Source organism: Centruroides vittatus, unplaced genomic scaffold (assembly GCF_030686945.1).
Source record: "Centruroides vittatus isolate TY-2023 unplaced genomic scaffold, ASM3068694v2 contig_460, whole genome shotgun sequence".
Taxonomy (NCBI): domain Eukaryota; kingdom Metazoa; phylum Arthropoda; class Arachnida; order Scorpiones; family Buthidae; genus Centruroides; species Centruroides vittatus.
In genome coordinates, this window is record NW_027122256.1 from 845,806 (window position 1) to 873,574 (window position 27,769).

General features: G+C 25.8%; 1 protein-coding gene across 4 annotated transcripts in view; it reads right to left on the reverse strand.

The window, feature by feature from the left end:
* LOC136977517 (HMG box transcription factor BBX) overlaps window positions 1-24,326 on the reverse strand; it is a 93,832-nt gene extending 69,506 nt beyond the window's left edge. The window contains exon 1 of one of the 4 annotated variants that reach the window (XM_067273011.1): window positions 24,128-24,326. In XM_067273011.1, the coding sequence (XP_067129112.1) occupies window positions 24,128-24,220 (93 nt within the window). In that variant the 5' untranslated portion in view covers window positions 24,221-24,326. Of the gene's footprint in view, window positions 1-22,812; window positions 22,840-24,127 lie in introns of those variants that run through there. The other 3 variants (XM_067273005.1, XM_067273006.1, XM_067273007.1) reach the window with 3 other exon arrangements.
* Window positions 24,327-27,769: the final 3,443 nt, after the last annotated feature.

Genomic DNA, 27,769 nt, shown 5'->3' on the forward strand with positions numbered 1-27,769 from the left:
TATTTCTTTTTCTCTGATCTTTGCAAATAACGCAAAATTTTAATTCTTAATTCTCTATAAAAAAAAAAAAAAAAAAAAAATTAAATGAATACTTAAGATACAGCTTTTACAGAACGAAATGATTATTTATATTCTCTTTCAATTTATTAAATTGTAATACAACTTTGCATTCTCTTTTCTTTTTTCTTGATTCCTCTCTACTGAAATCTAAGTACCTATTATCAGAAACCTGTTATACCTAACTATCTATTATACAATTTCGATTTCCTTTTATTAGTTAAGTACAATTACTTCTAAGAACTATCGTCATCAAACTTGAGATCTCGCTATCAAATTTAATTGCATCGAAAATTTCAAATTCTTCTATATTGGAATGAATTTTTTTTAAAAAGTGTCATATAAAGAATGCCATTGAAAAAATTAATTTATTAATAACGTTAAAAAAGGCTATAATCAATATAGGTCTGCAAGGATAGTATTCAGTAACTATTCATTTACTTGACTGTTACTGATAACTTATTTTGAATGAGAAACCATTTAAAATTTAGAAATCTGTGATATAAAAGGTTTTAAAACAAAACTTATCAAGGTTTGTCGCTTCTTGTCTGAGTTTCCAAATTAATAACCAGTTAATAGCCTAACTGATTTACCATTCTTCCGGACTTATCGAATCGATCTTGTAAATGACAAAAGGTTATAGCTTTAAGGCAGCCATTATGAAATAAGGCTGTCGTTACCTTACAAGATCAGTTCGATAAGTATTGAAGAAAGGCAAATCAGTTTGCCTATTAACTAATTAAAAATATATCAATGTATTAGTTAAATGATATCAACAAAAGTTATAGTTATTTATCACTGATAAAACTTTTTAAATATTTGATATTCCTTCATCAATCTCGTTTGTAAAATAATTATTTTACTCAACACGAATTATGTAACAAAAAAATGTTTAACTTCAATTTCTGTATTACTTATGTTTTAAATATTTCTATTATTTTTTTTTCATTTCTTTTCATATTAAAGCTTTATATAGACCTATTCGATTTTATAAAATCTATTGTTGCATGTGTATTTGCATTACTCTGAAAATAGATCATTATATAAATGTTCTCGTACTCTACAAAACATCCATCGTGTATAGATAGATACATGATGATGTATGGAAATACAAGATAAAAAACGAGAAGAACGGAAACGGTCAAAATTCGAATTTATTGTCGAAGATAATTCAAATAAATATAAAGTATGCAATAGTAGATTTAAATGCGCAATCACTTTAGTGGAAATAATGTAAAAGACAAAAGCACTCGAATAAATATTACTAAATAAATTTTAAAACAAATAGAGGTGTATATGTGTGTGTGTTTTCATAATTAATAAGCACTTATACAAGAATATAGTTTTCTTGAAGTATCTTTGCAGATATGATACAAAGTAGATAATATCAAGCAAGTTTATTTTCAAATAACATGTTTAATCACAGAAATAATAGAATAATTCTCATTTCTTACAAAATATCTTTCTGATGATTTTTTCTTATAATGACTATTTATTTTAAAGAAAAAAAATTTAGATAATTTGCTCCTTTTTAAATGACGTTTTATAAAATCATTTAAATAGTTTGTATATTTTTTCTTTCCTCCTGTTTTGATTTTTTTTCGGACCTAATAAACTGTTCAGATAATTCTTTTCTCAATTCATTTTCATTTCCTACCTTTTAAATATACTTGTTTCAAAACTTTATATCTTTTTATATTTTATCCTATTTTGAAATTGCTGAAAATATTCATGCAAATATCAAATAAGCTGACAATTTTACGTTGTTCTAAACAGTATTTATGTTTTAAGTACAGAGTGTACTGAAAGTTTCCTTACTCAAGTTTTGAAAATTATTTCCCGACAGGTTGAAAAAGTGATAAGAGAGCGTTACCGATTTCGATTTGTGACGATCTTGAAAGTGTTTCGAGAAAATCCATATGGATAACAATATATCATCGACTGGAAAGCAGGAAACATGGCCATGTCGAGTATGGCGCTTAATCCGAAACAAAGAATTACACTTTTGGAAGGTTTACTTCAGCACAACCTTACAAACGATGTGTGACGATTTCGAAGAAAAATTTCCCAACCAGGTACCATCAAGCAATAGCGAATCCAGAAGTCTTTAGAGGGTGATGAAGAAAAGAAACAACATGCCTTACAAAATTTTTCACTACCTGAGATACAGTACTTGGCTTTACACGGGAAAAAACCCTCATAAGGGGAGTGCAGCTGCGCCCTGAGCACTCCTTAAATCCGCCCTTTTCAGCCAGTAAGCATACTTTATACGAACTTGTTCGAAGGTTTCATGAAACATGGATCGGTTTTTTGATCACCGCATCATTTCTAAAGACTTGTGGCTATCTCAATTTCCGGACTTAACTTCGCGAGAATTTTTTTATGCGGATATCTAAAAGACAGATTTATGTAAATAATTTCCGCAATGTGAATGACCTGAAACGCAATATTTTAGCAAGCATAGCGGATATGATGCCAACAATATTACGACGCATGAGTAGGAATATATGTCGTCGAATGACCTCTGCCTCCAGATGGAGAAAGCGGACACTTTCAGCATCTAGTTTATAATTTTTCAGCACAGTTGATGGTTTGTGCATGTATTTTGTTCATTTACATTTTGTGTTTTATTAATTAAAAAACAGAAAAAAACACTTGAAAGGCTGAATAAGGAAAGTCATGGTGCACCTTGCATTATTCGAGTAAATTTTTCTCTTTGTTTCTTTCTTTTTTTTCTCTTCTTTCTTCTTAAGAACTTTTTTAAACTGTTCTTTTGCAAATAAGTTATTTACTTTATTCCATCCCAATTAGAGTAATCAGAATATATAACAGAAAAAACATTTTTTTACTAAAATTTTCAATAGACTTCATATAATCTGGATCAATTTTTCATTCTTACAGCCAAAAAAAAAAAAAAAAAAAAACCCCAATCAAGTACAAAACATAAGAATTCAGCCAAATAAATACTTGTCTAGAATATTTTTGATCTTGAAACACGAATATGAAACTATTACTTGTTCTTCTTATTTATGTTTAAATTTACAATAGAAGAGATTAATTAAAATTTTCAATGATTCACCAAAACAATGCCATAACAAAGCATTAGAATACTAAAAAACGCTGTAAAGTCTTAATTTTAAAATTTCTCGAGATTTTTTTCCTTTGTTTTTGAGTTCTCTATTTTTAATTTTGATTTTTTTTAAATTTTTATTATTGATTTCTTCCTAATTTACACGCAGATTTTTGTTTTAAAAAAAAACTAACGAAGAGAATGAAGAATATTAAGAATATATTTAATTTAAATCATAAAATTGTGGCTCATATTCAGAAATGAACACAAATCCTAACACTACTATTCAAAATGACAAAAAGGACTGTACTAGAAATTCATACCATCGCATTACTGTCACTTTTACTTCTATTTTGATATTGCTAGAGGGATAATGCCTGTATGTTCGTATCTTCCCTTCGGAAGAATAATGATTGGTTTGTCAAATTGTCCAGATGAGAATACGCTAGAAGACATATTGTAGATCTCTTAACTAAACATTTCATAGATTAGCGAAATGTAGCCTATATTTAAGAGATTTACGAGCCCAAAAACGAATGTATGACGTGATCTTTTACAATTAAACTAACGCTTAAAATTAATTTCTCTAGAAAGCATCCCATAATTTATACTTATTTTGTATTCAGATAAAAGAGCAAATAGACAAATCAATTACCTAAACCAAATTATATCATTTTTCTTTAAAAAATTATATCAGTTCTATTTTTCCAATTATTTTAAAAATTTCGAAATTAAAAATTACAAGGCCTACTGCTTATTTTCCTATTCTAAGCAATTCAAATAGTATTTTTCACGGTTAACTTCGATTAATTAAATGTTTCTGGCCTTCATTTTTATAAAAATCGAATAGATAATGCACAAATTTCGACACTCTCTTTCAAACAGGTTTTAAACTATTATTTAAAATATGGAAATATTTATTTTCAAATCCATTAGAATAATATCAAAATACAAGGCGACTCAAAAGCTAATTTTTAAGCTAATTTTTTAATAGTAATTTCTATTAACAAAGTTAAGAAATTGATTCAAATGAAATCCCCATGTTCAACGAACAGTTTACAGTAATTTAATACAGTGCCACGAATTTTCAGTTATTGTATTTTTTGGTTGTCTTGACCCGAATAACCCTTTTGGTCAACTGACAAGTGATTTGTAAGTCTTTATAACGTCTTTATTTAATAAAAAACCAAGCTTAAAATAATAATAAATTAACTGAAAGAAATTAAATCTTATTTTTACATAACTAAATGGCAACAGATACTGAAAAAAAAATTCTGAAAAGCTATACAAGTACGTTACAGCAACCAATATTTTATTTAATTTTAATGCCATTCGAGACGTGTCTATTAAATTTCTCGATCTCTTATCAAAATTCCTTTGTTATAAATTAATTAAAATCGATCGATTTATCAATAATTCATTAGAAAAAAAAATCAATCATAAAACGATTTGTTGTCTTATCTCATTTCAATAAACAAGTCTACTGAAAAAAACGAAATGTGGAATAATTTAAAAATCACAAAAAAATGCAATTTCTGTTGTTATTGAAGAATTATTAAATGGTAAAAAACTAAATAAAATTTTTAAAAAATTCATGACTCAATATCCGTATGTGAAATGTGAGGTGATATAATTTCTGGTTTCATTAGGCCAGCTGCCAGAAATGCAAAGGAATGAGTAAGGTAAAACACCTCAGCGAGTGTGAGTAAAGTATTTAGTATAGAAAATGAACAGTGCTACATTGTAATACATTTTAGCCTGCTCTTACAATGAATTAGACGTTATAAAATTTGAAGCACTAACAATATAATTTAAGAGATAAAAAAAAAAAAAAAAAAAAAAAATTTTATCGTTTGAATCGAATTAAATGTAAAATTAGTTAATTCAATATAATTAATTAACATTAAAATGTTTCTATTTGCGTTGATTTAAACCGCGGTGTATATAAAAAAGTAAATAATTATATTCGTATATTTTAACAATGTCATAAATTTTATCAAAAAATAAACACAATATTTTATTTTACACGAATCCTGCGCATAAAACATAAAATAATAGGTCAAGAACATTGCAGTATTCGAAAATCATTCACTACATCTACACCTTTAAATTTATTGCAATTAGTCAACATTAAAATACGGACATTCGTAACGAGGACCGAAGTCGTTCCCTTTTTTTTTAAACATCAAATTCTTTGTTTTTATCGTAGATTAAATAGCATTAACTGGCTATTAGCGGAATTATCTTAATTAAAGATAATTATATTATTTAAAAATTAGAATGAATTTGGACCATTTTGATGGCGGAACTAACAATTTTGATATCGTTGACAATTCGACTTGGCCAACGCCGACAATATCTCCTTGCATCAGCGAACAAACGCAACTTGCTGTTGAAGGACAAAATGTCATAGCTTTCACTCTCGTCCTCTACACAGCCGTCAAGGTCACATGGGCATCCGGGCATCTGCACCTTGTTCCCAATACAACTACTATCAAAATATCGTGCAAACTTAGTAAAATGGTGCATCACGTTCCGAATCTCGCAAGATGTCATTTCCGCTATTGAATTAAGTAACTTAATGGCTTTAGGGCAGCGATAAAAGAATGTAACTGATTTGCATTTCATGTACGAGAGTAGTTACATAGTATACTCGCAATGGATGTATTACTATAAGATAATCTTTCCTGAGAAAAATACGTGAGTAGTGTATTGAGAACGGAGAAATCACGTTTAATGTACTGTAGTGTACGAATAAAAATATATCCCTTACTGATTTGTAAACATGTTTACAAACAAAATAGCAAAAATAATCTTGCATTAAAGATGTGGACTTATAACAAAAACATGCTTGACGATAGGATGTATATCTACGTTGTTTTTGGCTACGTAACTAGGCTATGAAACGAATAATTTCATGCACAATTGAATTATTGTTATTTTTATCTTATAAAAAATAATATAAATATTTATCAGATCTATAAATAAATAAAAAATCCAGGTAAAACATTTCGTAAATTACATACTCTGTTCATATTCATGTACTCCGAATTGTTTTATTTTTTTTAAATTTTATTTTAATATTTAAACGTTTTTATAACGCGTCTGAATTTATTATATTAGTAAAGAAGTTCGTCGACATCTAACTCTCTACTAAAAACTGAAAATTCATTATAAGCATATTCATTACGGGGAAAAATAATATTCCCCTTCTCTTTCAAGTTTCTTTACAGTAGTATCTTTTCAAACGATCAAAACCAATAATATCTAAAAATAGCAATCTGTTTTTTTTTTTTTATTCGAACGAAGGAATTTTTATTTATGATGTATAATGTTTATACAATCTGTTCGGCCTGTTTTCTAGCCGTATATATCCAACTCCAAGGACACAAAATCGGATTAAAGGTGCAGTGGATTAAATGTTATACAGGGAAGCTCACAAAATCGATTTTTTCCCCGGTTTCATGAATAAGTGATGATTCTAACGAAAACATAAAAAATAAAACAAAAAGGAAACAAAAATATCAAATTTACGCAATTTTTTTAAAAACAATACGTCATATTATCTGTGATTTTAATTACCAGATTAACTTTTAATTATATTTTAAAAGATAACTAAACAGTAATGGAATTAAATAATTCCATAAAATTTCTTTATTTTCAATATAATTGAATTTAATTTTTATTATAATTTAAATTTTAAAACGTTTAAATTTATTTTTATTACTGGAATATTACGCATTTGTTCTTTCCCGTTTATATTTTTCTAATTTTAGTTTTTAATAATTAAACGACTTCTTACTTGAAAAATAAATTAATATTTGTGGAATTTTAGTTTATATTGATTTAATATTATTCTAAAAAAAAAAAAATTCATAATAATCGTATATTAAGCAGGTGATTTAAATATTATTTAATTTTTAATACATCTTCATTTTATTTAATTGAAAATTTTAATTTTGTACAATCATTTACTGAATTTTACAATTTTAGTTCATTTATATTTACTCAACTAGATTAATTTACGTGATTCCGACGTAAAAATTAATTTAAAAAAAAAAAACACGATTGATACTTATGATTGATAAGTAAGCTTAAATATTTTAATCGGATTTAAATAATATAAATATTCATATATATATCATTTTAAAACTTCTTTGAAAAACTTTTAAATTAATATTTAAATATATGGGGTTCATGAATAAATTTATATCAGTTAAAATAGCTTTTCATTACAGATATAGGCTATGTACTGTTTATGTCTTTTATCGAAAATGATTTTATAATAGTTGCAGGAATTCAACTTTTTTATGTATAAAAATATATGCTCTTCATTTATATTCATCAATAGAAAAATACAATTAAAAGACTGTTTTAAATGATTTATAATAAATTTTTCAGACGAAACCAAAACATAAAACAAATTACTCTATATTATTACTACTCTATGTATTTTTTTTGTAAACATATTTATTTTCTTGTTCTTTTTGTTACTATTAGAAATATATTCTTTATGACTAAAAGATATTGCCTCGACATTTTTATAAAGATTTTATATTATAACGCAATTCTTAGAGCTTTCGATTACATTTTTCTCGGAGACACCCTAGGCTATATGCATTATGCAACGATCAAACATTCTAAATGAAATATTTTAAATTTCGATAACTTTTCAATATTATTTTCATGCCATTCTGAACATTTATTTTGTAAATTTTTATCGCATAAAATGTGGTATTAACTTTATTGAAATTAAGTTTTCAACAAGACTGGGTGAAAATTTTATATTCCTCTAACACTTAAGTACCTAAATCATACTTCGATCCAAGAAAGAAAAAAAAAAACATTTTGACATAAAAAAAAATATATATATATATGTATAATCTTTAATAATCTGTAGAAATTTTAAAAAATAAGCGGCGATTCTATTCTGATAAAACAATTAATTTTTAATTATTATATTAATGAAATGAATAAGCGTGAATTGGTTAGTAAGCAAATTAATTGTAGAAAGTAAATTGATTATATGAAAGAAAAAACATAAATAGAAAAAGTGGAAAAACTGCTAAAAGGAACGAAAATGCATTGATTCCGTCCTCTTTCGAGATAAACCCATTTTTTTTCTACTTTGATATTTTTTATTTTATTTTTTTCCTTCCATTAGATTGATATGTGATTTGCCATAACAGCGATTTACACAGTTTTGTACACATTTATGTATTAAACTCGCCACTCGATTGGTTCATAAAATTTTATACAATAACGATTAGAATTTAAGAATTAAAAGAATAATATTAAAATAACTAAAAACTGATAAAAGTTCAGAATAAATATTCGATTTTTTTTTTTTCTTTTTTCCTCTCAAATCTGTGTCTGAGCTTAACTAAAGAGAGTCATTTAAAAGCATTTAAGGTTCAAATAAAAAGTTCCTAAATGAAGTATTTAAAATAATTTTTTCTTGTTGATAAGAAAGATTTCCAATAATGGAAACATCTTTATTTAAAAAGCGCATATACAAAAATTATAAATCGAGGATAAAAATAGTTAAAGTTTAGATAATAAATTTTAGTTTTTTTTTCATACAGAACAGTAAATATTTCTATAAAAAATCTCTTTTCGTGCCTGCAAAATTTAGATTATAAAGAATAATTCTAAGGAAGAAAACACTCCCATTTAAAACTGATTATGTAGCTAAGTAATTTTTATAATGAATCGATTAAGCTTTATCTGTCTAAATGAAAAACTTAGATTACTCTTAAATTAATTTACAAAAAAAAAGCATATATTATTTTATCATAAATAATAAAGCAAAAGAATAAAATTATGCTAATGAAACATTAAATTTGACTTTAATAAACAAATTTCCAATTTTTTAAATGAAAGAAAATTAATAGATTGAAACTACTAAAATTTGTTTATTAACATTGTTATTTTCTATTTTAATTTTTTTTTTTTTTTTTACTTTTTAAATATGAAAGATAAAATGAGTGCTATTTAATAGAAACAATCCTTTAGGCTACATATTTACAGTAGAGTGAACAAATATAACATATAAAAGTACAACAAAATTAATCATTTTAATTGTATTATTAACTATAATATAGTTAATATAACTACTTTAGTGTAAAATTTATTCTGGATTATTGTGATTATATTTTTAATCAAAACCAAAATAAGAAGCAGAAAACATTTTAAAACAATACAGGTTTTTAATATAATTGCAATAAATATATATTGCACATTCAGTTCCATTTGAAATAAACAGCATCATAACATTATGCTAAAAGAAGATTATAAATTTTGTATATTATTTTTTTTAATACATTTTAATAGTTAGAAACAATTATGGAAAAAATAATTTCCAACCATTTAAGCAAATATTGTAATATTGGAATTGTTTTAAGAAATAAACAATAAAAATAAAATCAATTTAGATTTTAATAATTACTTAATGTTCAAACAGAGCTTACATTTGCCAATGTTGCAGGAGAAATGAGCTATTGATCTTAAAAGTAAATTTTGAGATTTTCTTAACAGAATTTTTGCATAAATAATAATTGTAATAATTAAGGGAAAATTATATTAATCTTTTATTTGTCATTTGTTTTAGAAATTAAAATTGCTGTACCGGTTAATGACAAAAGGCTTCACTATTCATCTTAAGCTAGTTAATTTAGATCAATTCTTTATTTAAAAAAAAAAAAAAAAATCAAATACACTCATGTTTCTTCAAAACCCTGTAGTTATTCATTGATTTTTTACATAAGAACAAACCAAATATTGTTTTGTCCTATATACTCAAAAGCTATTTTATAGTAACTTACTTTTGTAATAGTATTGTTGTTTTACTTTTTGTTAAACTACCCATTCTTCTTTATATGGAAAAAACTACCATAATTAAAAACTTGCTAATACTTTTCACATCTCATTTTCATTTATATATTACACATACAAAAATGCAAATAAGATAATGGTGGCATAGTTAGTAGATAAATATAGGACTGTGAGCCCTTTTCATAATTACATTGTTCATTTTTTTATTTGTTTGTTAATGTTAAGAATATATTAAAAACTAATATCTAATTATTTTAAATATTTCATTTCAGAGGAAAAAAAACAAATATTTATAAATTTGAAATATGATGATTTGTACATTAAAAATACATAGAAGTTTTAATTAAATTTAGTAAATTAAAATTTACTAAATTTAATTAAAACTTCTATGTATTTTTAATGTACAAATCAGCATATTCAGGAAAGCACCAGCATAAACTACAAATGAATTTTCTGTACCAATAGCAGCATTTGTCATCAATATTCTTTTTATCATATAATCCTCTTATCACTCTGGCAGCAAACATGTCTATAAATACAATGTAGAATTAAATTCTATATCTAATGAAAAATGATGAAATTTTATTTTTGTTTTTCTAGGATGAAGATAATCTAGATTAATAAAAGGAAACAAACCATATTTTTATACAATTACAAATCATAGAAGTAAAATTCTAAAAAAAATTTTAACTATAATTTATAAAATTTAAATTTAAAAAATTTTCATATTTAAATAATTTATTCATGAATAAAATTTGAAAACGTTTTCCTATAATGTTATTGATTTATTATACTTTTGGCTTAGTTTATAAAATATTTTTTAATATAATGCTTCAAAGAAATATTTTAACAGAGAAATATCAATCAAAATATGTAAGGAACAATGTAATACAATTAATAAACTGTAGAGAATAGACATTCCTACAGTTTTCGAAAAAAGATATGGCAAAAATTATAAGTAGACTTAAGAATTGTCATACCTATGCATTCTTATTACACGATTGCAACTTCTGCATATTAATTCAATAAAACTATAATCATATATAATAGTTTTTGTTTACCTGGCTTATGAAGTTACTATATAAAGCAAATTTCATATTTATTAATTTTTAAAATATGACAAAAATATTATGTAATTATAATTACATATTTGGTGTTTTTTAATTAATAAAAAAAACAATATAAAATGCCTTTAATTTTTATCTTGGCAATAATTTATCAACATTTTATGAAATATTTATATACTTTGATATGCTAAAGTACTTTCTACTTTAAAAAATGAAATACTATAACATTATAAATTATAAAAATTGTTTATTTAGTCAAATTTTTGGAATTTCACTATAAAATTTTTCAAGAATCCAAGTAATTTTATTTATAATGAATGCTTTTGGCATAGTGAGGCACTTCATTGGAAAATTATAAAATAATTTCTTTAAATTAAATTTTTATTTTTTTTCATAATACTTAAAATTTGTTTTCTTTTATTAGGAAAAATCTTGAGTTTTGAATTTATTCTCAATTTATAGAGAAGTTTTAATATTAAAGGATTTATAATTCTATTAAATCTATACTATTCAATGTAATACAATATCAATTTGAATTGAGTGATGAATTACAATATAGTTTTTAATAAGTAATTTTCAAATATTTAATATACTGTAAAGTTAATTATAAATATAAATATAATTTTGTAAAAATGAAAAAATTTAATGTTGATTATCAGTTTCTTTCATTGTGAAAACTGAAGCAATTATCTTAAAATGAATGTTAACATAAATAACTAAATGATTTTTTTTCTTTTAATGTTACAAAACAATCCATTTTGAAATGGCAGGCTAATAAAAATTTTACATACCATTCATATTCCAAAATTAAAAGATATCTAAAAAAGTTCAAATTTCTAATCCAACAAATTCAAAACTAAATTATTTACAGACAGACACACAAACTTAATATAATAATAATTTTCAATTTTAAAAACATTTAGAAAATGAAATTCAAAAATCAATAATGATAAAATAAACAAATACTGTATTTGAAAGATTATCAAATCAATTGTGTTTACTATTTTATTTCTATTATTGAAATAAATTTATTAGTCATATTAGGCCATAGCCTGTTATTACAGGGTGTTATTATATTGTATTCACATTAATCATAACAATAATAATATCATTGGGTATCATCAGAAACTACATATTCATTGACAATATTTCTCATTTGACTAATCCAGGAACTTTTTTGTGGGTTTTGACAAGAATTTTTATACAGTAAGTGTAACAAGTATGTTGGTAGATTGCCATTGTCTCTGATTTTATAAAGAAAGTTAATAAATCATTTTACAAAGGAGTTAATTTGAATCTATTGATTTCAATTCTAAGAGCATATCCAGCTATGTTATAGTCCAGAGTGAAAATTTTTCGAATGAATTTATTTTGAATTATTTCAAATTTTTTATATTTTGTTAGACTCCAAATTGGTGAGGCTTAGGCTATTGCATTAAGAATTAGAGAAGTAAATAATCTAAAATGGCTGTATATGTTTTTTAGCTTAATTTGAGCAAAAAGTTTCACCATGTTAGTAATCAGTCGATTAGATTTGTGAACGACTTCTTTATGTTGCCTTTCAAAGGTTAGAGTGGGAGTCAGTAAAATTCCCAGAAATTTGACTTCTTGTGTTATCTTCAGTTGTACTTTATTCAAATAGAATGATGTACTTTTTTTACAAGTCTGAAACCATTTCAAAATATCATAATTGAAGATTTGCTTGGGTTAATAATTAATTTTAATTTATCAAGATATTCTTGAACTTTTCTGATTTCCCTACAGAGTCCTGCAGCTGTGGGTGCAACTATTATGATATCATCAGCATATGATATGGAGTGAATTACTTGGCCATCTATATAGAAACCATCGTCTTCTATCTCAAAACATTCATTTATATCAGATAGAAAAAAAGTTAAAAAGATATGGGGACCATGGATGCCCTGTAGTAGTCCTCTGACTACTTGTAATGCTGGCCATTTTTTGTCAAATTGTTTTATTATTACTTCATAGTGTCCAAACAATTGGTCAATTATTCTAATCATACAAGTATCTGCTCCATATTTACTCAACTTATCTAGCAACACCGCAATAACCACAGAGTCGTATGCTTTTTTAAGGGGGCCCATCCTGGTTCTGGCCCAGGGCCCCTTATGTTTTAAAGATAGCACTGTGTGACCAAGGACAACGCCAGCCAATGGGCCAGGGGGGGCAAGATGATGTAAATTGATAGAGGATATGAATTGTATGTAGGTAAAATAAAAACGATTCATAAAGTTTTAATCATTTACTATGTACCAGAAAAGAAATATCTTAATTAAAACATTTTTTTTAACTTACAAGAAGCCTAAGAAGTTTATTTTAATTAAATCTTAGCATTTAAATAATTTTTTTGAATTTCTAGGAGAAGGCAGCTGCCCCTCTGCCCCCCCGGCGACACCCTTGTGTGTGATGTACGATAATTGGAAGCAATACCTAGAGGAATTTTCTATTACCTGTAAAAATAAATACGAAGAGCAAAAACTACAATGTATTATGGCTATGATTCAACCAATAACATAAATATTCAATGTAGAAAATTTATATAGATGTATTAAAAACTTAAGAGAGAAAATGGCTCCTGATGCTGACTCTATTACCAACTTGATAATCAAAAATTTTTCGATAGAAGGTATTCACGTATTGGCTAACCTATATAATAATTTTTATTACGGGTACAATACCTAAAGATTGGAATAAAGTCATTTTTCAAATGATATTTAAAAAAGGTGTAAGAAACTGCCCAGCCAATTATCGACCTATTGCTCTTCTGTCTGGGTTCTGCAAACTCTTTACGGCAGTATTAATGGAAAAGTTTAATGAGTGGACTGATACTAATAAATTCCTCAATTATACACAGTTTGCATTCACAAAAAATGGAGGTATTCAAATTGCATTATTCACATTGACAGCACTAGTTCAATTGCAATTATATAAAAAGAGACATAAAGTCTATGCCTTATTTTTGGACATTAAGGGGTTAAATTTTGTCAAATTAAATCTTCTTCCCATCTCTTTTTTATAGGTTCAACTGTTTTTTTGAGTTTGGCCTAACTTATTTTCGTGTATAAATCCAACTTATTCTAGTTGCACTAGGAAGTGATCAGAAATATCATTATTTAAAACCTTAAATTTCTTGATCTTATTTAGAACAAATTCTGAACAAATAATATAATCAATTATGGATTTTCCAACATTAGACAGAAAGGTGTATTCTGCGGGGCAATCATTAGGGAGTCTTCCATTCAATATGTATAAACCATTTTCTTGTACAAATTCTAGTAATAATTTTCCTCCTAAGTTAATTTATTTATCTTTAGACATTCTAATATTATCAATTATTCCATTATTATTTTTATTTTTTGTGTCCATTTTTTCACATATTTGACTATTAGCATCCCCACCTATTATCCACAGATCTGTAATTTTAGTTCTCTGTATTATCATATTTTGGATTTCTAGTAAGATAATCTTTTTATCAGTAGTTGATGGAAGTATATAAGTATGAGTCCTAAATGTGTTTCTCCCCAGAGGACTATCATATGACTATTTGTTATGCCTAGTTCTATTATAATAAATTGTTCTATTTCATTTAGATATTCAGAAGTTTTAAAAGGAAAATTTATAATTACTATGTTTTTGTTCATTTTTTCATTTAATAATTGGTCTATTTCAAATTCTAGCATACCTTTAGTATGGGAGTTATCCTTAGTTAGTCAATTTCTTCCAGTTTTTGTGCAATTTTTTTGTATTCCAGTTGATAAGCTCTATTTTCTTCTTTCAATATATTAACTTCTGTTTTGATATTTTGTAATTCAGTATTTAATTGAGTGAATTCTTCTTGAATTAATTCATATATGGATTTCAAGATTTCAATGAATATCTTTGTTCTTCTGCTGTTGAAGTGTCTATTCCTCGGACAGTGTGAAAATAATCTTGTATTTTTGGAGATCTCACATCTATTAGTTCACCTCTATCATAATCTTGTTCTGCTGAATGAATGTCCTGACTGGGCCCAATTTCAGTTATGTTTGTTTTATCTGTAACTTTAGGATTAACATTGCGAGGCCTCCCCCGCCCCTTCTTTTGCATATTTGTATGGCCACCATATTGAGGTGATCTAGACAACAGACCTGGATTAGTTTCTATCCCCGAAATAAACAATAGATATAATATCAATAGCAGGGTTAGTCTATTTTTGTAAATCCATTTCAATTGAGGTTGCATATTCACCTGAGAACAAACCATTATCACACAAAGTAGTATCGATATTCTCTTGAGATAACTACGCCAACACCTTCCAAAATAAATTCAATAAAATATTTATCATCTAGCATACATTTCAAAAAACTAAAAAGTATTACATAATTGTTATATATTTATGTTACAGTATATAACAAAATATATCTCATTGTAAATTAAAATCACTTAAATGTCTCTATCAAGCTTATAATATTTAGTTTACTGATAAACTGGATATTACAGAAAATTACATAATATATCTATTAAAGCTTAATATTTTACACAGTAATATTAGTACTGATTATATGTATTTAATATCATTTAACTACCAGTACATAAAATTTGGGTATTCCAGATGAAATTCATTTTGTGAATAATCACTCTAGAAATTATAGCATTAAATAAACAGATAAAAATAATATTATAAAATTTATTCTTAATATATTTATACTCTTGACTCCTAACATTTTAATTATAAGATCAAATGACATAAGAACAAATTAATTTTAAAATTATTTATTTTTACAATTTAGATAAAATGTTTGATTTTTTTTTATTTTCATCAAATTTTTTACACATTATTTTTATATAAACTGATTTTACAAACATCAAAAATCTATTCACTACAGATAGATTTTTTAAAGTAGTTTGAGATTTACATATGGAACTACTATTTATTCTATAAGTTTGTTCAAGTTTATGTTTTAGAAAGGATCCAAGTTTAAAGAAATAAATGCTTTTTTTTAAAATATTTTTCTAAGTTTTGTATATCCAATCTCAAGCTGAAATATTTAGAGATTTTTCTTTCATTATATCTTTTCTTATTTATCTATTTATGTTTACAATAATTTTTTTTATATTTGACTAAGTATATTACTTAAATATTTAAAAGTATTTAAAATTTGTGGACTTATTAGTTACAAACTTTAATTAGTTTTTTATTATTTAAGTGGTAAATGGATATTTGCCATTCCTAAATAGTTTATTGCTTTTAAAAAAATGCAGGAAAGTCTATGAAAGAATTCAGAATTTTTAAAATACTATACGTACATGTATTAAATATTGTAAAGCTAATATTAATTACAGTCTAATAAACTTTACATATATTTACTGTATTTAGAATATTCATTCAGTGTGAAAGAAAATTGAAATTAAAAAGGATAAGAGATAATGTATGAAAGACTGCTGTTTGGGGAGAGGCCCTCGGTCATTGACAATTCCTAAGAAAAAACTCCACCAACGACTGGAATGGACACAATAGCCTATGACCCGATGAACTTTCCAGGTTGTTAACCGATAACCTACACACCCAACAAGAACGATCAGCATTCTCGATACAACTGACACACTATCTTGTGAAACGCCTGTTTGTTAATGACCATTGACCAAATGATTAATTCAATCGGATTAATTCTATTATTTTATTTATTATTAATCTTATTCTTCACAGAAGAAAACTATGCATCAACATATTTTAAATTCTCAATTTAGAAAGGAAAAAAACCGTTCTAATGGATAATTTTATTCTCAATTGTGAAACTATTAGACCCATTTAGAAACATTATAACTAATTATAATTCGATTAAGGTAATAATGTTTAATTTATGTTCGAAATTGCTCAAGAAATTGTTGGATAGCTCATCTAGGAAATTAACTCTTAATTGTATATTTGAATTCTAAATCTAAAGATTATTTAAAGATAATGATAAATAAAATTTAACAATAAGCTGCATGAATTATCAAATATACAGTACGTCATAATTTATAAATTTAAAGTTAATATCACATTGATAAAGTTATTTAAATAAAAGAAAAAACCCAAAAAATAGAATTCAATGAACTTTTAGATATATTAATATATGATTCTTATGTATATAAATCTAAGAATCATTTTATGCATTTTAAAATTCATTTTCTGTTAATATAAACTCTGTATAACACTGAGCTTATCTCAACTTGTTTCACTACAGCGTTATGCATGGAGCAATATTGGCTATTTGCCTTTATTGTTCCTATGAGATGTAGAGCTAGAATGATGACATGCATAAAAAATAACAATTTCACCTACTTCCTCAATTTTTAGTTTGGTACTGAATTGCTACTGAAAATATAAATTTTAACAAATTTTCATCATTACTAGCTTTCTCAGAATTTGTTAAAATTCTGTTATGTCAAATCCTCTGCAAATAAAAAAAAAAAAGAGGAAACACAATACAGTACTGTACTTTTCACAATTATATAACTTATATTGTGAAAAATATTGACATTATAGGCTATATATTGTATATAACGGGTGCCTGGACTTTTTGCTCTAAGAGCCCTAGTTGGAAGCTGCACCTAACGTTCTTGGTATAAAAATAAAACTAATGTATTTATTTTGAAATTTTGACATATTTGTTTCATTTTTTTATTTACTCTTTGCTAGTTGAAGGTTTATGAACTTGTAATGTTTATAATGAAATTTTTAAACATAACAAATATTTTTTATTTATTAGTTAAGCCACAATTAAGCTCTTGAAGAACCACATGTGGCTCACGAGCCACGATTTGGGCATCGTTGGTATATAATATACAGTATATATTTAAAAAATGATCGTATTTTCCCGCGATGTAACGCAAACACTTAATGACTTATCTCGAATTAAGTCTAAAATGTTTTTTAAAAATAATTTCAAATGCCGAGATTATTAAGTATTTCAAAAACAAAATACACAGCGAAACGCAACGCGATTCATTGAAGAATGGATGCATTGCGTCGCGACTTGAGCAAGAAATAACGTTATAACTTCCGTTTCCGTTATTAGATCATTCAAATATTGTATAAGTAATAACTTCCGTTTTCGGTACTAGAACGTTACGAAAAAAATTCGTTATATTAGTCTTATCAGGCGAATATAACGAATTTTTTACATTAAAATCTGCAGTCGATAAACTTTTTGCTAGCCATGATAAACAGAATAACCCGCTTACAGACGTACAGATTACATATAAAAATAACCACATAAATAACGAAATCCTGTTTGGGATACTTAAAAATATGTCAATCAAAATCTCGACATATCGATAATCTAATTAAAATGTTTTCCTTCTTTTTAAAATTTTCTCCGTTGAAAATTTTAAAAGCGCATCATAAATTATCTCTTAATTAGTCTAGAAAAAAAAATAGTAAGATTAAGATAAACAAACTTGTGTAATTATTTATAAATAAGAACAATACTTTATTATATTGTTTTTTTTATCATAAAAGTGACTAATTTAACACTACTAAAATCTGGTAAGATTCTCTCTACCTCTCTCTGGGTGTGTGTGATATCATGTACTGTACAGTACCTTTACATCATTTTTCAAATTACTTTAAAGCAAAGTTAGTGTTGAAAACAATACAAATTTTGATTAAAAATTTAATGTTTAAGCAATTCCCAATTTTTAATTTCATGCTAAATTATGATTGAATATACAAACTTTAATAAATATTTGCATCATAGAATTCTTAGAAAAATATAAATCCGTAAGACACTCGCAAATTTAAAAAGTAACTTTTTATATATTAATATAAATATAAAATTCTGAAAAGAATTGCTAATTGCAAATTTGTATTATCAGATTTAATTAAAAATAAAACAGAAAAAAAAAACATAGACTAAACTAAAAATTTATCAAATGATAAAAGATTTAAAAAAGAAAAAAAAAACAAGACTAAACCACATGTCACTTGAAAGTATAAACATTAAAATATATTTTTTAAATGTTAAAATTTAATTTTAATTTAAATAATGAATTACTAATAATCAAAGATCCTATTTAATTCACGTAAATGTATTATTCGTTTTATTTTTTAAAATATCTTCGTAGAAGAAAATAAACATTAAAGACTTATGTGTTTACTTTTCGCTTGTAGCTGAGAACAAACATTTTGTTGCATAACAACAATCAATGAACTTCAATAATAATCTTACCATAAATATATATTTAAAGATTAAATGTAAACATTTAATAATTTAAACACTTTTATAATTAAATTGAAAAATTTCTTATTAATTTAAATTAAAAATAACTAAGATTGAATCAATAAAACAAGCTAAAAATAACAATTTCTTATATCTTTTGTTCTTATCTATGTTTATAATTGTGTAAACTATTATACTGTATACAGCTTCGAAAAGAAGACCAAAACATAGACTATACTTTAGAATATATATAACCTTTAAATTAAACATCAAAACCTTTTAAAAATTGTATAGATTAAGATTTATATTATTGTAAAACGAATTATTTCCATATTTATTATATGTAAAATTTAAAAGACATTTCAAGGTGAAATATGACTTCCAACAATTACTTAAGCCAAAACGTTAATTAAACTAGTATCTAAATTTAGAAGCATTTATTACACGCTGGGCATTTATACTGAAGAGAAAACAATTTTGGTTTTTAAAAATAAAAATTTCGTAATATCACAGTGTCGAATATAAAAACAGATTTCTAGGGTTTAAATAAAATCTAAATTTAAAAAATATTTGAAATAAATATATTATAATTTGCATATTTTTCAGAAAAAAGATTCTTAAATCTTTAATCTTAAGAAAAATTAAACTCTGTGTTCTAACAATTGAAACATTTTTTCCAACCATTGTTTTAGTTAACAGTTCATTTTTTAAATAATAGAAGACTGTCATTGACCAGATATACATTCACGATATCTCCGGTTATTGCCAGCCACTGGTATGGAAACAGAATTACAACAGTAACAAGCTTAAAGCACGAGACGAAATATTTGAAAACATACTGTCAATAATCCACGTGAGATAATTTATTCACGTTTTATAGTTGTAATTTGACAAAATAAATAAATAAATAAATTTCGTAATGTGAAACGTTCCTTATTCTCTTTCGTCATCGCGAAATTTTATGTGTATTCGTATCTACGTTGTGTCTATTCGCTGAGCAAAATAATGTTCATTTGGTGTGCTGTCTCGCGGCATACTTGTTTCGACGTCATGACCGGATACTCAACTGCATTTGAATTAGTTTCGCCATTCTGGTGTAATTTGTTACAATGACATCACGATAAATCACGTGATACGATGTTTAATAGAGAGCAACAACCAGTTACTAAGCTAATAAATTTTCGTTGTTTATTACATTAATTACAAAAATTGTGGTTTCTGTTATTTTTGAAAAGTCTTTTTATTTTTTATTAACAGAAATTTTAATTAATTTTTTTAAAAACGTTTACTATATTAAAATTAATAAATCATAGTATTTTAAAGTACAATACGTATTGTTTAACGCTCATTATTATGACATAGATCTAATAGATCAATATTACTTTGACTCGAGATAAGTATTATTAAACTTTCTATTATTATATTACGATATTAATTAAGATAAAAAAAGATTCGCATGAAATAAATTAACACTCCTTGTAATAATTTATAATGTAATAATATTTTTTTTAAATGTTACAATATCGCAACATAAATTAATTCCTATTTAAACCATTATTCCATTTAAAGTACTGTATTTATGTCTATTTTTAATACACTTCAGATAATAGTTCTGTGTCCGTAATCGATCTATCAAACTGAAATCGATATTCGATATCGATATATCGAAGGATTCTCGATATCAAGCCCGATATCGATATCAAGATTTTGGTTAGCACAGCCCTAATTAAGAACTTTCATCGATATTTAATTCAATTCTATTAAATGTTATATAAATTGTTCCAAATAATGCTTTCTCTATAATACTCCCCATTTTAATCAAACTTACAAGTACTTTCTACAAAAATAATTTGGCAGCAATATCAAATCTATCAGCAGCAAAAGATACGCGTATTTTTCTCAGATAAGTCATATTTTATATTGATATAGATTGTAGGACTACTAGGATTAGAAAAAAAAAAAAAAAAAGGAAATATCGCTATATATAATTTCTCCTATTTTACCCATTCTATAATATATGAAATATTAAATCTCTACCAAGGGAAAGATAGGAAACGTCAAACAGTCTCAATCTTGTTGTACTAACGCATATAGTCCTATCAAATATTAAATTCTAAGCTGAATAGTTCATGAAATTGCGACCAGTTAAAATAATATTTATATTAAAATCATTCTATCGAATTTCTGATATCTTGAAAAGATTAAAATGCGAACGTGAATATAGAGAATTTATTTCCGCTTTCTAAAACAACATTTGTAGTTCGGAATTTTGTTGGAACGTGGAAAACTGTAATATCGAAGTTACCCAATATTAATAAATAATGCACTGAAACTAAAATTTACCAAAACAGAAATACGCGAAATGACTCAAAAGAGAATAAATTTTAATTCAATGCAAGTGATTTCTCGAATGGAGTCGTTTCAACGTTTGAATCAATCTTGATTTCATCCGAATCAATCCAAATGGACTGAGTCGATCTTAAATTCGTATCGATCCTCTTTTAATATCATTTCGGTCAATTTTAAGTTCATTCGTGGCCAAATATTAATCCGAATCCGAATAAAATTTTCAAACCAAACTTCGCTCAAATATTAACAGAAAATTCCTTAAATGGCTTACAAAATGTCGTTTATTTGAAATCGTGAACAACTGTGTTTATTCAACAGGATTATAACTAAATATCCGAAGAGGAATATATCAAATTTTAAATAAGAATCCATTTCTAATCAACTTCGGAACGAAATACCATATGTAATAATAAAATAAATGCAATTTTCTTAAAATATTAAAAGAAATTTTTAAAATTTTAATCAATAAAATAACAGATGCGTAATGTATTTTTAAAGTGTTCTATTAAATTCGCTTATAAATATTTTAAACGCTCTCATCAGAATGTTAAAATATGTAATGAACTGAATGTAATTGTAAATGTAAATTTAGTACAACGACCTAAAATACATTCTTATTTTATGTATTAATTGTATGTTACATAACATACAAATGTATATTTATGTATGAAAATATTCATATATCACAGAATAATCTGATATTAAATTCTTCGGGGAAATAAAGGCACTTAACGATAAAAGTAAACATCACGTCTACATTCCTAATCCAATTATTAGAATCCAAAACAAACAAACAAAAAATAGCAATTATAATATTTGGAGTAGCTCTCATTTTTTTCCAACAAATCCTTTTGCGCGATGACATTTTTTTCGGGGTGGCACCATTTTTAATCGGTAGAATTATTCGGGCATCATTTTCAGCGGGACAATTACCTAACCCTTTCAATTTACAATAACACTCGGAATTTATATACTGTTGTTTTATTTTTTTTTCCTCGAGAAATACTGTATTTTACTTCCATGCATAAAATAATATATATTTAAATATCTATAATCAAATTAATGATTATATTTAATTTGCTACTTGAAACATGAAAATCATTATCATATGTGCACACAACATTCGAAACACGTAATAGTTGTATATATATTATTATTATTAAATATTCTATGAAATAATTTAATAAAATCCATGATATTAAATCAAAATATTATTTATGATCCTTACCAACAAAGTCATTCTGTTGCGAAATTTTCAAAATTCCGAACAATCTAGTTTCACACGGCGCAATATTGATCTCCTACATCTATATAAAGTTGCAGCATTACGATGAGAAGTACAGTACATTACCAATTTTCGTAAATACAGAATTAACCCTTATATAAATCTTGATAAATACTTAAAAAATAGAAAATAATCAATAGTTTTCATACAACTTATATATTTTATCTGAAAATTTATGATGACGATTCCATTTTTTATTTTTCTTAATCCCCGAGATCTAATTTTAGGATCTACATTCAACTGTGCCATGTTTCGACTTGGAAGAACCTATTTTTGAATTACGGTTGTGGCATTTTCATCTTAATTGAATGTGCGTCGTTTTGTGAAAGATAGGATCAGAAAAATGACAGTTTATATTATTATATCACCCCCCCAAAAAAACAAAAGATGATAACGTATGCGCAATGACTTTTTAATAATAGGATTGCTTTTTATTTATTCGCATATGTCATCTCTGTAAAAATGTGACGAGTTGACAACTTTTCTTTTTTTTTAAAGTAGACCTATATTTAGTAATTTAAACCAATGCGGAATAATGTAGCGTACGGAAAAAATTTTTATCAAGGACAATTATACTCGTTTGACATTGTACCTCTACATAATATTAAACATTATACAATTTTAATGTTACAAAATTAACAAGACTTTCTATTTTCACTACGTGGGCAGGATATAATTTTGTAGCGGAGTTTTCCTTTTCGCCAAATCTATGCCAATCATCCGCTTTTAACAAGGCTAAATACCACGTAACGATATACCAATAGTAAGAGATGCAAGGTCTAGGCTTGGTATAAACTACACACGCAAAATTGCGTGGAAGCAGCTAGACAACATTTAATAGCTGCTGGGTATGTCGCACATCCGACTACACTGCCGTACCTCCATCGACCGTACAATGGTACATCCCATCGCATAACACCAATTATTTTATATCAAAATATGAAAATACGACGTATAAAAGTAAAAATAATGTGCCGTATTGGCGAAAAAACAATCGACAACAACGCAGAATCGTCTAGGAAAAGTACAACCTACACCGAAATGTACAGGTATATATCTTCCCGCTGGTAGCTTGCCGGAAGGTATGGAGAAATGACTAACTTTAACATGGAACATTTCAATGAAAATGTCGTAATTCAGCATAAGTATAACACAAACTAATATCATTGCATCTTATACTAACGGCGCGTAACGAAATCCCATTTTAAAAGCAAAGGTTAGAAGTTAGGGATGTTTTGATAGATATATCTCAACTTACCTCTCTATCGTGAGCCATGTTGGCCCGAGCTGTCTTATTACTTATTCGGCCTCGCTTTCGATTCGACCTTGGGATTGATGGAAAGCTGTACATAGTGTAAAACTACAGTTTATCCCGCTTCTATTTATCTCTGTTACAATATAGCAATTGCTAACCTTAACACAGGAGAAACTCTAATACGTTCGTAAAGTCGTATGTTATATAAAATGCGCTCGCGGATATCTCCCGTTCGTCGTCCATACACACATCAAAAACACTACTTTTACTTGTATTCTTGCCTCACTCATTATTACATGAAATTAAACTACGAAACAATTAAGATATTTGCGCCGAATTTTTTTAATTAATCGATTATTTTTTTAAATCGATTAGATATAAATGTTATCTAAAATAATCGATTCAAGTAAATGCCAAGACCCACGATTTTAATGGCAAAAGTGGGAAATTGTCAAGAATAAACTCGCTGATTTTTCTTTCTACGTAAGTAACATTAATCAACAGTTGAAGTTGGAGTATATTTTGATACTTTGTTACAAGTTTATTAATTAGAGAACATCCGGAATAACGATAATTAAAAAGAATAATATTCGGAACCTAAATATCATAGAGTTGAATTAATTATTATTAAAGTTATTTCGTTGACAGATATTGATCGATAATAACGAGATTAGAGGTAATCCTACAACAATAAATTATTTCTTGTCAGAAAATAGGCTAAAGGTTCGACTTGGTCTTACCAAAACTCGTAGAGTTATAATGAAGTAATATCATGTGCTGGTGGAAGAATCGATATCGGCTATTTTATTCTTCTATTTATTTTCTTTCGTTCTTCGCTCATTGCCAAAATTTGATAACGTTTGAAATAAATGAATCCCTAATTTTAAATAAAAATTATACCCCCTTATTTATGTTTTCTGAATTATTAAGGAACTAAACGATTTGTATTACTTAATTAAATTGTTTTAGTATAATTTATATATTAACTCGTTAAGTTCGATTTTTATAATAGAGATTAATGTATTTAATAAGTAGTAGTGAAGTTTGAATGATTTAAAATACATTTTTAAAAATAATGTGATTATTATTATATCTTATTCACCATTCGTTGTATATTTACATTAATCAGATATATATCAAATGCTGTATTATATGACTTCTCCAGCTTCCATTTAGTATTTAAGTATGTGCAACAACACTTACAGTTTATTAATAATATTGTAGATATAATCATTAAAATTTTTTAAATTTTTGAAAGATAATCCTAAACATTTTTGATGAAAAAAAATTAAAAAAAAACAAAATAGAAATAACCCGATTATATGACATATCATATCAAACAATAGGCTTTTAATCGGAGGTGTGACATCATATCTCGCCATCAATCAAATTAGAAATCTGGATGAATAGCCGTTGGCATTTTGTAATGTGAAAAATTAACATTCAAAAATGTCCACATCTGCTTGCAATTAACATGCATTTTACGGATTTGTGTGTTTTCATTAGTGTCATAACGGAAAAAATATGAAATATGGAATATAAAAAGTATTATGTAACCTTGTTTATTTGTATTATTCAACTTGTCCGACAAAACTTTCCAGTGTTGTCTTCGAAACATCTGGTCACTTTAATTTTTATACATGAAGCATACATGTTCTACTTCAAAAAATAATAATAAAGGCATTGAATGAAATATCTGGATTAATAATTTTATTACAATTATTTTAAAAAGGGGTATGAGTTTGTATGTTTGCTGTGTCATTTAATAAGTATAAGCAGAGAACAGTTATTACTAATTTTCATTAAAAAATAACTAGGTAAAAAGTAGAGATGCTTTTAAATGTATTTATAGATAGATGCAATTCGATGACATTTATTCAAATATTGTCGTTTTAAAAACAAAATGATTTGTTATTATTAATTAGTTTAACATTTAATAGTTTGTTTACATATTTTTTATTTTTGTATATGATTACAGTACTTTATTATCATAATATATCTATTATATATAGAAGTATTAGGGCAAAAATAATAATAATATTTTTTAATTTATAACTTATGTTGTTTTAAACGGTCTTCTGTGTATATGTAGTAAAAGTGAAACATATTATCTCATTCATTTAAAGCAAATATAATATATGTACTTGTTGTAAATTGAAATAATATATTATTGATCAATTGTTATTAATCATGATTATTAATTTATATAGATTATATACATACATACATATACAGATATGTGTATTACATGTATACATATAAAGAGTATATATATATTTATATATTGTTTTATTTTCAGATAAATTAAATACATAAATAAATATATTACATATATATAACATAATATTATGTAATATATATAATATGTTATATATATTTTGTATATCAATTAACAAATACACACACCTGTTTTATATTCGCTGAGCTTATTGTTTTATTCCGAACGTTTTCAGCCTACTATAATATTTTGTATATGTTATATAGTATGTTTATATATATCAGTATGTCATGGGGAATATCGAAAAGAAACAAATATTATTTATTTTTACTTTTGATTTTAAAACTATTAATTCTAAATAAATTTTATGTGATTAAACTGAAATTAAGTACTGTACAGCACAGCTATTGAATTAATTATCCTTAAAGGCTTTATAATTTAGTTTAATGTAATGTATTTCTAATTAAAAAATATGTAGGCCTATTATTTTTATTTACCCCATCTATGAGTTTTATTATTAAACATCTTATTTTAATTTGCTTTGTATCATGTCAACAATCTTGTCCACGAATTTCATCCATTTTTAATTAAGATAGAAGGCTGAAACTTTACTGACTTACCTAGTCGGATGACAATGCATTTTAATAATGTTTTCGGGGTAGTGTAATCCCCAATATCTCCCACTCTGAATCCCAATAAACACAACCAAATGTAGAATTTAATCATGTAGGCGTGTATAATCGTGACAGTATGTCCACCATCAGTGGCGCATCCAGAGGGGGCCATGCGGACTGGCATACTCCAAAGGAAAAGGAAAAAGAACACTAGAAAATTTTTCAAAAATCTTTACCTAATTAAAATTCATTCTTTGTATTTATATTGTGTCATGTCTTCTATTTCTATATTACTTATGAATTAGACGCATATAAGATGAGAATTTTATTGATTTCGACATTAAAAATGTTTTTATCCGTTCAACTCGACTTCCCCGAGAATAAATCCTGAGTGTGCTACTGCCCACCATTCCTCATCCCCAATTTCGAAAAGCATTACCAATAAAACTGTTTTTTTTTTTTTTTTAATATATATATATATATATATATATGAAAATCGTTTAGTTTATTTTACGGGAAAAAGAAAAACAACACTATCGATTATAACATGGAATAACTATGCTGTTCCACACTACAATCTACATTTATGTTTCAAAAATGTTTTATTGATACAGAGCGATGTTTAAAATACTCTGTATAATATCAGGGAGAAAAATACATATGGATTCATCAATAGCCAAATTAATATAAATTATCATTAAAAAATAACAAGAAAAGTCATTATGATTAAATTGTTACCAGTGCCGTCATGAGTTTGTATGGGTCCTAGGGTACAGCGGGCTCCTTTTGTCATTTTTTTTAACAAATGAAATA